At 41.4% G+C, this 10,828-nt stretch overlaps 2 protein-coding genes and 1 long non-coding RNA gene across 3 annotated transcripts; 1 reads left to right on the forward strand and 2 right to left on the reverse strand.

Annotated features, from left to right (window-relative positions):
* Nucleotides 1–1,242: 1,242 nt before the first annotated feature.
* LOC106607685 (uncharacterized) lies at nucleotides 1,243–2,461 on the reverse strand. The gene is made up of 3 exons (XR_001329249.2): nucleotides 2,172–2,461; nucleotides 1,845–1,993; nucleotides 1,243–1,658 (listed from the first exon to the last, which is right to left on the reverse strand). It is a non-coding gene; the product is annotated as an uncharacterized lncRNA (long non-coding RNA).
* On the forward strand, nucleotides 2,425–8,465 carry LOC106607683 (crooked neck-like protein 1). The gene is made up of 14 exons (XM_014204887.2): nucleotides 2,425–2,650; nucleotides 3,045–3,197; nucleotides 3,367–3,458; nucleotides 3,594–3,752; nucleotides 3,947–4,113; nucleotides 5,008–5,186; nucleotides 5,287–5,457; nucleotides 5,583–5,774; nucleotides 5,887–5,946; nucleotides 6,080–6,160; nucleotides 6,245–6,484; nucleotides 6,658–6,759; nucleotides 6,904–7,152; nucleotides 7,793–8,465. The coding sequence occupies exons 1-14, from the start codon at nucleotides 2,603–2,605 to the stop codon at nucleotides 8,273–8,275; spliced, it is 2,376 nt and encodes a 791-aa protein (XP_014060362.1). The 5' UTR covers nucleotides 2,425–2,602; the 3' UTR covers nucleotides 8,276–8,465.
* LOC106607684 (N-alpha-acetyltransferase 20) lies at nucleotides 8,446–10,309 on the reverse strand. Its single transcript, XM_014204888.2, has 6 exons — nucleotides 10,180–10,309; nucleotides 9,787–9,811; nucleotides 9,558–9,648; nucleotides 9,309–9,444; nucleotides 8,956–9,101; nucleotides 8,446–8,877 (listed from the first exon to the last, which is right to left on the reverse strand). The coding sequence occupies exons 1-6, from the start codon at nucleotides 10,230–10,232 to the stop codon at nucleotides 8,792–8,794; spliced, it is 537 nt and encodes a 178-aa protein (XP_014060363.1). The 5' UTR covers nucleotides 10,233–10,309; the 3' UTR covers nucleotides 8,446–8,791.
* Nucleotides 10,310–10,828: the final 519 nt, after the last annotated feature.

Consider the following 10,828-nt stretch of genomic DNA (forward strand, 5'->3'; position numbering starts at 1 on the left):
CATCTGCACCGCCGCTATTACATTTAAAATGGCCTTGCCGCTCTGACAGTGGATCAGAGATTACTGATGCCAGTGGACATTTTTATTTTTACATTTTTTATTTCACAAGTTCTCAACATGCAGCCTTGGATTATAGTTGTGTCTGTGGCATACAAATGGTGAACACTGGGACCCTGGATCGTTTAGATCAATTGTCCCAAACCTTTTCTGAGTCAAGACCACTTTCTGAATTAAAATTCAAGATGAGATCTACCGCTCTGATTTTTTTTTTAACAACACTTAAAAAAACGTAAGCCTATGCAACATTAACCAATTAAAAAGTTCTGTAGCATATGAGGTTTGTGCGGTAGGCTATAGGTCCAATACATTATCCCTGCATATTGGCTATGCTTGAATTGCCCTGCCAATGTTGTTCTTCTCAGACCATTTTGAAATTATATTGAAAAAAATGTAGGTACAGTACACTGGTAATAGATAATTTGTTGTATTACTTGTGAAGCACAGCTAAGTAAGCATAATAATTTGCTTCTGTTTTTAATTGGACTGATGGCCTGTATCTAATGGTTAGTCTGAGGGGAGGGAGGGAGCAGTGGTGAGGCAGCCTCTCACATGACTCACCGTCCCTCCGCCCTCCCTCCCTCCGCTGAGAAAAGGGGACACAGTCTTCCAGCTGATGGCAAAACTCAAGTCGCACTGCATTATTTCTGCCTCATGCACCAATTCATGTTGTTACTCCTATGACCAGAGAAAGTGAAATATTCCTCGATATTAAAGACACAAGCCGCTGATAATAACACTTTCAGAACACTTTCATTCAAAAACAGCAGCTCTTTGCTGTATTCGTTGAGTTTCTCTCTATTCATGGATTTTAAAAGTTTTGAAATCTCACAGTATCAACTTTGCTGTGCATTCTAGGCTTATTTTTACAGTCTACGGCTCAAGGGAACTGCAGACATGGGGATCTGACCTATCTGATTGGCCAGCGATAGACCTATAGGTGCACCCTCCACTTCTTACCTAGACATCCACTGGTTGGGGTGACCAAGCAGATGTATTGCAGCTCAATGATATCATTAAACACAGTTCTGTAAGAAGAAGATGTTTACTTTCCTTTTTGCACAATCCATCACCCTGTCAAGAACCTGAAATGCATGCAATATCACATCATGAGAATCTAATTTATGATGCTGAAATTTGATGAAATGGCTGTGGAATCAAATTGGAAAAGCATTTTTGGTATAGGAATGTCAGACTGCTGTATCACAAACAGGAATCAAACAGTCTTATTATTAAATATAACATTTCATCATGTTATATTTTTGAGCCTATGTTATAAAAGGGCTTGTTACATGATTATGAGCAATGCCATGCCAACACTTATTAGTGCTGCTCACTCTGCCACTCAGTTTTTTGCTGATTTCATACCATACATTGAAAACATTCATCATCTCCAATACCTTACAATCTCTTTGGCACTCCCGATGGAGAAGATCAGCTGGGCTGTAAAAGAGGTGCAGGAAGAGTGTGTTCAGAGGCTGTCGAATGGTTCCCAAAAAGCTTGATCCACAATGTCTCCAATGGGGTGAACAGAGAAGTCAGTATGGGCCAGCACCTCATTCTTTGCATTGTTCAGGGTCACTGCCAGATTAGCCTTCTCTCTGAGGATACCAACATACAGACATTGAGGCCAGGATAAATTATTGTGGCTAATGTAATGGATGCGTGCAAGTTCATGCATTCTGATATGATAAAAGTAAACGAATGATGTATCGAAAAATCTGTCCCACCTTGAGTGTCAATATCTGTTGCATGCATTTGCCATGAGTAAGCTTAAGCATACTCACAGTAGACGAATGACATTTACTCTTCCAAATACTGGTACTGTGGCAGAAGTGATCAGGCTATTGATCTCATGTGCATCCAATGACACTGTTCTCCTCACAGTCACAGTCTTAACTTTGCCACCTGGGGAAGTTATGGTCCTCATCTTTTTCTGATTTTGGGAGAGAAAAGCAAATGAGAAGCAAACCAACTAAATTATCATCAAATCAACGTTTATTGGTCACGTGCACAGGATACAGGGTGTACACGTTGGGAAATTTAACAAAACACAATTTCTGTAATAGCTAACAATTCAATAGCTATGGGGAATAATATCAACAAGTGTTTACGTTTGAAGACCACTCCAGCATTCTTGTAAAATTAGCATCATGGAAACTTTTTCAAGCTCTATGTATTCTTCTGAATTTACATCAAGGATGCAAATCAGGGTGGCTCTTCTTTAACGGTTAGCTAATTATTGAAACATAAAGTGAAACATAAACATAAATACATATTTGTCCTCCTGTAATAAACTAAGGAAGAAAGTAAAGGCACTGTGCTGATGGGGTTGTGGTGTGTAACCATAGAAACAGAACCGTCAGTGATGTCTTGGGGTGAAAGGTTACAGTTCATAGGTTACGTTTGACGCACGTTTTTGAAGGTGTCATGGCGGAGCCCACTGGCGCTGTGAAAATATTCTAAACTATTATCTGTTCGTTGTGTTTTATAGATTCAATTGTAATAGTTGTTTCTCATTGATTCTGCCATAGTACCGAGCAAAATGGCATCCACTGCAGCAGGGAAACAGAGGATACCTAAAGTGGCTAAGGTAACAGAACATTTAAAAACAGTTAGCTATCTAACGTTAGCGAACTTGTAAGTTATTGACTAGCCATGTCTATATGGGCCTAGACAGGTATCAAGCTAGCTAACCACAACAATACTTGTCCTTTGTTTTGGTACGAATGTAGTTCAATTACTTTCAGCTACTTTAGACGAACGAAAGGGTAGCTAAGCACTGCAAATAATTGTATTTAGCAAGCTAACGTAACTAGCTAGATACTCTAACCCAAGTCAGTGTCTGTGATGAAGTTCGCTGATTACGTAATTAGCTGGCGAGTTCGAACTGTTTCCTTTTGGAACATGTACTATGTAACTAGCTAGTATTATCTCCAACTAATTTCACCCACTCTTAAATGAACGTCTTCATTTGTTTTGTGTAGGTGAAAAACAAAGCTCCAGCAGAGGTACAAATCACAGCTGAGCAGTTGCTCAGGGAGGCAAAGGAGAGGGAGCTCGAGCTTTTGCCACCGCCGCCCAAACAGAAAATCACTGATGAAGAAGAGTTGAACGATTACAAGTTGAAGAAGCGGAAGGTAAGACCCCACGTAACAGTGGACACATAGGTTACACTTCAAACCTCACTTTTACTGTTGATATTCTGTTGGTCTGCCATCCTGCCAGTTTAATCATTTCCGAATCCTGTGAAGAATACAGTAAATACATTGATCTAATTAGATGCATATTGGACTCTCCTTCTCATAGGGATTTGAAGACAACATCAGAAAGAATCGTACTGTTATCAGCAACTGGATAAAATACGCACAATGGGAGGAGAGCCTGAAAGAAGTCCAGAGGTAAGCTAATGCTTGTCAATTTCACTTTGTGAAGGTGATGATTGTGAACCATACCTATTTGAAATCTGATGTGAATGTTACAGATGGATTTTGACTGGGATACTTGTTGTCTAACCCCCCCCACCCCCACCCCAGGGCTCGCTCTATTTACGAGCGTGCTCTGGATGTAGACCACCGGAACATTGCTCTATGGCTGAAGTATGCCGAGATGGAGATGAAGAACCGGCAAGTGAACCACGCCCGCAACATTTGGGACAGAGCCATCACCATCTTGCCTCGTGTCAACCAGTTCTGGTACTGAACAACTTCACCTCCTAAACCATTTATCTGTTTAAAAACATTTTTTTTATCTGATTGATGTGGTCACATATTAGTGTTTTGATCCTCAATGAATCAGACTTTTGCAGAATAATGACTAAAGCATGCACATTGGTGGTTAAATCTTGTTGCGGCTCATCTGTTCTTTTTCTGTTTCCCCCCCGTTTCAGGTACAAGTACAGTTACATGGAGGAGATGCTGGGCAACATTGCTGGCTGCAGACAGGTGTTTGAGCGCTGGACAGAGTGGGAACCAGAGGAACAAGCCTGGCACTCCTACATCAACTTTGAGCTGCGTTACAAAGAGGTCGACAAGGCCCGCTCCATCTATGAGAGATATATCCTTTTGATGGGAAGTGCTTGAAGCATTTACTTACTACAATGTATTGGCAAATGAGTTGTGGTTGCTGTAGAGTGCGTCATTAATTGACAGGTGTTTGATTTGATTTTTTAAATTTTATTTCACCTTTATTTAACCAGGTAGGCTAGTTGAGAACAAGTTCTCATTTGCAACTGCGACCCTGCCAAGATAAAGCATAGCAATTCGACATACAACAACAGAGTTACACATGGAATAAACAAAACATAGTCAATAATACAGTAGAAAAAAGAAAAGAAAAACGTCTATATACAGTGAGTGCAAATGAGGTAAGATAAGGGAGTTAAGGCAATAAATAGGCCATGGTGGTGAAGTAATTACAATATAACAATTAAACACTGGAATGGTAGATGCAGGAGATAAATGTGCAAGTAGAGATACTGGGGTGCAAAGGAGCAAGATAAAGAAATACAGTATGGGGATGAAGTAGATAGATGGGCTGTTTACAGTTTACAGATGAGCTATGTACAGGTGCAGTGATCTGTGAGCTGCTCTGACAGCTGGTGCTTAAAGCTAGTGAGGGAGATATGAGTCTCCAGCTTCAGTGATTTTTTTTGCAGTTCGTTTCGGTCATTGGCAGCAGAGAACTGGAAGGAAAGGCGACCAAAGGAGGAATTGGCTTTGGGGGTGACCAGTGAGATATACCTGCTGGAGTGCGTGCTACGAGTGCGTGCTGCTATGGTGACCAGTGAGCTGAGATAAGGTGGGGCTTTACCTAGCAGAGACTTGTAGCAGTTTAGCAGTTGATTACATTTATAATGATTCATAGCAACCTACTGTAATGGCATTACCTTCACATTGTCATCATGCCTGTAGAGTGCATCTCTTTTAAAGCTCCTTAACTACAGTGCACTTGTGATTGTCCACCCTGACGTGAAGAATTGGATCAAGTATGCCCGTTTTGAAGAGAAGCATGGCTACATCGCCCACGGGAGGAAGGTGTTTGAGAGATCAGTGGAGTTCTTTGGCGAGGAGCATGTCAATGAAAACCTCTTTGTGGCCTTCGCCAGATTTGAAGAGAAACAGAAAGAGGTATCTAAATCTGACACTTTGAACCATGTCAGTTTTATTCCCACATATTTATACTGTGGTCAACAGAACAACACAACGTTTCTCTCCCTTTGTCTCTTAGTTTGAGCGTGTTCGAGTCATCTACAAGTACGCCTTAGACAGAATCCCCAAGCATCAGGCTCAGGAGCTCTTCAAGTTCTACACAGTATTTGAGAAGAAATTTGGAGACCGGAGGGGAATTGAGGACGTCATCGTCAGCAAGCGGAGATTTCAGTATGAGGAGGAAGTCAAGGTACGTTCAATTAAACCTTTAAAAATGTGCAAAGATTTCACTACAAATAAACCATTAAAACACTTATGGTTCAATATTTCATCCCCCTAATAGCTTTCTATTGGATTGTTTTGTTTCCTGTGTAGGCAAGCCCACACAATTACGACGCTTGGTTTGATTACCTACGCCTGGTGGAGAGCGATGCGGATCCTGACACTGCCAGAGAGGTGTATGAGAGAGCCATCGCCAACATCCCTCCTATACAGGAGAAGAGGCACTGGAGAAGATACATTTACCTGTGGATAAACTATGCTTTATATGAAGAACTGGAGGTCAAGGTAAGCCTACTTCCTCTGTGTGTTTTATAGAATGGCTATAATTCTCACATTGCTATGTGTGACATTGTGCATATAGCTGTGGATTTCGGTGCTTATTTTGCTGAATTGGCAGGACCCGGAGAGAACAAGACAGGTGTACCAGGCATGTCTGGATCTCATCCCTCACAAAAAGGTATTGGCAGTTTGCAATGTTTACAATCAGTGGCACATCCTTTCTGAAATGGGACATAATCAACATTTTGATATTGAACAAAAACATTGATCAACAAATGATCATATTTATTACTTTGCATTCTTCCTCATAGTTCACATTTGCCAAGATTTGGCTACTCTACGGCCAGTTTGAAATCCGCCAGAAGAACCTTCAAGCTGCCAGACGAGGCTTGGTAAGGTCCCTACTGATTGCTGAAGATGTATGTTTTTCATTGTATCAAACTTCTCTCTAATTTGGGCTTCTTCCTCTCCCCCAGGGCACAGCCATTGGTAAATGTCCAAAAAACAAGCTGTTCAAGGGCTACATTGAGCTGGAGCTGCAGCTCCGAGAGTTTGACCGATGCAGGAAGCTCTACGAGAAGTACCTGGAGTTTGCCCCAGAGAACTGCACCACCTGGATCAAGTTCTCTGAGCTGGAGACCATTCTAGGAGACACAGAGAGGGCCCGGGCCATCTTCGAGCTGGCCATCGGACAGCCACGACTGGACATGCCAGAGGTCAGGCTCAAACGCTCACCCAGGACATTTACTCACTGTATTGACTTTCCACTTTCTGTCGTTTAGCATGTCTGAAGACGCCCCTCAAGTGAGAAGTGTTGTAGTGAAAACTAATGAAGGTACCTCTGAACAGTATTTTACTTTAATATATTCCATTTTCTTTTTAATCTTAGGTGTTGTGGAAGTCCTACATCGACTTTGAAATTGAGCAGGAAGAGTATGACAACACCAGGGGCCTCTACCAGAGACTTTTGCAGCGCACACAGCACGTTAAGGTGAGAGATGTCCCTTTAACCTTGAAGTGACCGTCTTGCTACCAGTCCCATGCTACAACTCGCCTGCCAAAAACTCACTGTGGCGCAGCAACTCCTCAAACATTTACTCGTTCATTGTGTAATTTAGATAAATGTTACCTGCAGGTCTGGATCAGCTATGCCCAGTATGAGCTGTCCATCGATACCTCGGACCGGCTGCAGAGGTGTAGGGGGATATTTGAGGAGGCCAACAAGGGTCTGAGAAGCTGTGAGGAGAAGGAGGAGCGTCTGATGTTGTTGGAGTCCTGGAAGGAGTTTGAGCAGGAGTTTGGTTCAGACACGACCAGGGAGAGGGTGAAGAAACTGCTGCCGGAGAAGGTGAAGAAGAGGAGAAAGCTCACAGCAGAGGACGGGGTAAGTGTTGTTTCCTTTGGTCATACCAATCCAACATTAATTCATTACCCTTGTTTGTCTTACCGAGTACCTCAACTCCTCCACGGAGTTGAAAAACTATAGTCTGCTCTCAAATGAATCTCCGACTCGCTATGCGCCGACACTTAAAAAATGTACATTCTTAAACCCTTACCGTGTACCTATGTTTTGTTCTCTGTTGCGTGCTTTTCTTTGTTTGCTGAAATCCATACTTTTTAATTAAACATTAATCAAATACAAACGGACTGTTTCCTTGTTGAGATACAATTGGCACATGCGCATTCACACTGGTTTCCACTAGCTTCAATAGCCACAGTCAGATTCCACAGCCACAAAATGGGCTCCAAATATTAGCCTTTTGGTCTTAATTTAGGGTTAGGCATACGGTTAGCAGTGTGGTTAAGTTTTAAAATCTAATTTTATTAAAAAGTATGGATTTCAGCAAACAAAGGCACGCTAAAACAGAGGGCAAACATGGGTACACAGTGAGGGTTTAAGGATTTACATTTTTGAATTATCGACGCATATCGAGTCTGCGGTTAGTTGGAGTTGAGGTACTCAGCAAGTTTGTCATGGTGTGGTTCGGTTGATCAATAATTTACTTTTCATTTTGATTCAACAGTCGGATGCAGGGTGGGAGGAGTACTACGACTACATCTTCCCTGAGGATGCAGCCAATCAGCCCAACCTCAAGCTACTCGCCATGGCCAAGATGTGGAAGAGGCAGCAACAAGAAGATGACGAAGAGGAGGAGGAAGAAGATGAGGAAGAAGAAAACAATAGAGGTAGTGGCAAAGAAATGGAGGAAGATAACAGAAGAGTGGAGAGAGATGGAGATGAAAAAATGGATGGAGAAGAAAATGGAAGAGGGGAGAAGGGTAGAGACAAAGAAATGTCAGAAGACTCTGCATCACCATCATCAGAAAATCCTATGGTCAGTGAGCCTGTGCCTGAAAAAGACTCCAAAGAGAGCACATATGATGACAGCGATGATTCTGATGAAAGCAGCAGCAGCAGCAGTAGTGGCAGCAGCGGTAGTGATAGTGACAAAGATGGCAGTGAGAAACAGCCCAGGAAGAGCAAAAAGGATTCAGTGAATGATTAGCTTGTCTGGAAAATGTTTCACTCATGACAAGTAGGGTCAAGTTGGGTACCTCATCAGGTAATTTCTAGTGCATTTTTTTTTATTTTTTTACAAACATGTATTTTGTTAATGTGAATTCTTATTCCATGTCTTTGTTTTAGTTACTGTAGTGCAATGACATTGTAAATAAATAACACTGATATCCATTTTATTTATTTGAAAATGAACCATAACTGATTGTTGTAACAAAGCAGCAGGTCCCTGGGTGAGTCAAGTAAGTAGATCATTTATTGAATTAGTCCTTTCAATTCCATATAGCATTTCATACTTTCAAATTTCACACCAAACAGTGACTCATTGGCAAAAAAAATCTTAGTTTCACAAAGGACCAGTTATTGGATAGTTCAAAATTATGTACAATTACATTCTGTCAGCTTTCACACATCACACCCTCAAAACTAGTCCTGATCACACTCACCAATGCAGACGAGAGAAATATAAACGTATTCGTTTTAAAAAGTGTCCGCGTTCCACCGTCTATTCTATATCTTCTGGTCTGACAGGATGTGGTATAGGAACGATGGACTTCTTCTCTGTGTCACTCGACAAGGCTTTCCTCATATCTACAAAGAGTGAGCACGTGTCAACAAAATTATTGCGTTACAGTAATGTTTACATTGATTTGAAGGGGTTCATCTTACCATAGGCGTCTTCATCCGGTTCTCCGTTGCTAGCAGAATAGTACTCTATCACGGTTCTGTAAACACTGTAGCCTAGCTGTTTGTACATGTTCACCGCCACTTGATTGGAGACTCGAACAAACAGGTCAACAAAGAACCCGCCCTTCCTAAACAACAGTGAGACATGACATAGATTAGAATAAGCCAAGAAGTATGCGAGATAACATGGTCATGTTCAGTTGGGTGCACTATAGCAAAATGTTTCAAACAAAACAAAAATAACGGTTTATAATTTGTATTCCCTCCCTGTTTCAGTACAAAAAAGATATACATTGGTACCAAATGACACTGATCTTAATAAAAGTCAGACCCACCTTTCTGAGATCTCCTCCAGCATCTCCATAAGCTTGGCTGCCAGTCCCAGTCGTCTGAACTCTGGGGCCACTGAGAGAGCCGTGACGTGCCCATGCCACTCTTCTCGCGCCACTGATCCCTCCGCCTTTCCCATGACTGCAAGGACAAAGTCAGAAGTGTAATTTTGATGGAGGCCATCCAGAGCGTATGCTATTGCATTTTCTCGAAAGCAATCATCATATAGAATGGTACATATGACATGTACTTACTGTAACCCATCAATTCTCCACCAGGGGCTTCTGCTACAATGAAGTACTCAGGCCAGTGGGCCAGGTACTGTAGGTAAAATGGGATTCCATACTGTAAAAGAAAGTTAAGGACTGCTTGTCTTCTAATATAACAAGACAAAGGCTACATTATCTGGGGTTTCTATGCATAGATAGACAGGTGGTATATTATTACAATGCAGGGGTTCAATTTGTACGTGTGAAAGGATACAGTCTCTGTTAATGGATCCAGGTTGCTGTGAAGGTAGAAACAAAGTTCGACATGTTTCATGCATTCAATGCAATGCCCCTAACGATGAGGGGCAGCAGACTTCAGTTTGTCTTTATGCCCAGCTAGCTATCTTCTTTGAAAGAGATAGCCAGCTAGTGAGCTATTGTCCATACATACCAAATACTGTATCTTATAGCAACAGAGTTGACTCGTTTAAGATGGCGTCTATGCATCTCACTGTATGGCCAAAGAATTAGCTTCTGGCTAGCTAGCTATACCTGCAACTAGCCAACGAGCAAAATGCCATTGATATTGTCCACTAAAACATAAGTATTGTGTAGCTAGAAGGTTAGCCTATTCAACATGATTACAAACAAATCTAAATTAACTCACATGTTGTTGAACTTGAACAAATCATCGCACGTGAAAGCTCGTAATGTTGTCATTTTCGCTGACCAACTTTAGCATGAACCAAAACGTCGATGCCCTCTATCGTTAGGGAGGTGTCATTGGCTGTTGATTTACTGCCATCTTCTGTTTGACTGAGGAGTAGCAGGCTAGAATACACGAGCAGAAACATGATGAGCAAAGTTTGGAAAGATATTTCGATGTGTAGGACCTATCTCATCAAGTTTTGTATGGGAAGTTGAGATATTAATCCATTACTTTGCAATAGTGAATTCACAAACACATGGATAGCTGACTTATGCTTGATACTGTAGTAGTGTACAATTTAAAATCAATTAATTCGGTGGCAATTTAAAAACCGTTAGCTAGATGTTCCTCCATGAAAAACAAATACCTGGGTAAGTAGCCCACGACAAAAAAAAAAGTACATGCATCTAATTGCAGTAACTGAACTACAAATTTCCAAACGTAAAAATATTGATTGAACAAGAACATGTTTTAGGAAAGAAAGGTTTTAAGTGAGGTGTTTTTTTTCCTTTGATATGGTTGGTGGAGAGTATAATATGTATTCTCTGGGGACAGAGTAGGTGGAGTTACTTTAGAACATGTCTGAAGACAGTCACTGAAAGGACTT

This window comes from Salmo salar, chromosome ssa06 (genome assembly GCF_905237065.1).
Source record: "Salmo salar chromosome ssa06, Ssal_v3.1, whole genome shotgun sequence".
Lineage (NCBI taxonomy): Eukaryota > Metazoa > Chordata > Actinopteri > Salmoniformes > Salmonidae > Salmo > Salmo salar.

What these genes read in the sequence shown, in the direction of transcription:
- LOC106607683 (XM_014204887.2), top strand. Translation starts at nt 2,603, where the DNA reads ATGGCATCCACTGCAGCAGGGAAACAGAGGATACCTAAAGTGGCTAAG. An exon ending in GGATACCTAAAGTGGCTAAG is followed by an intron (nt 2,651 to 3,044) that starts GTAACAGAACAT and finishes TGTTTTGTGTAG; the next exon opens with GTGAAAAACAAAGCTCCAGC. An exon ending in CCTCGTGTCAACCAGTTCTG is followed by an intron (nt 3,753 to 3,946) that starts GTACTGAACAAC and finishes CCCCCGTTTCAG; the next exon opens with GTACAAGTACAGTTACATGG.
- LOC106607684 (XM_014204888.2), bottom strand. Translation starts at nt 10,232, where the DNA reads ATGACAACATTACGAGCTTTCACGTGCGATGATTTGTTCAAGTTCAAC. An exon ending in CTGGAGGAGATCTCAGAAAG is followed by an intron (nt 9,102 to 9,308) that starts GTGGGTCTGACT and finishes ACTGTTGTTTAG; the next exon opens with GAAGGGCGGGTTCTTTGTTG. An exon ending in ACCGGATGAAGACGCCTATG is followed by an intron (nt 8,878 to 8,955) that starts GTAAGATGAACC and finishes CACTCTTTGTAG; the next exon opens with ATATGAGGAAAGCCTTGTCG.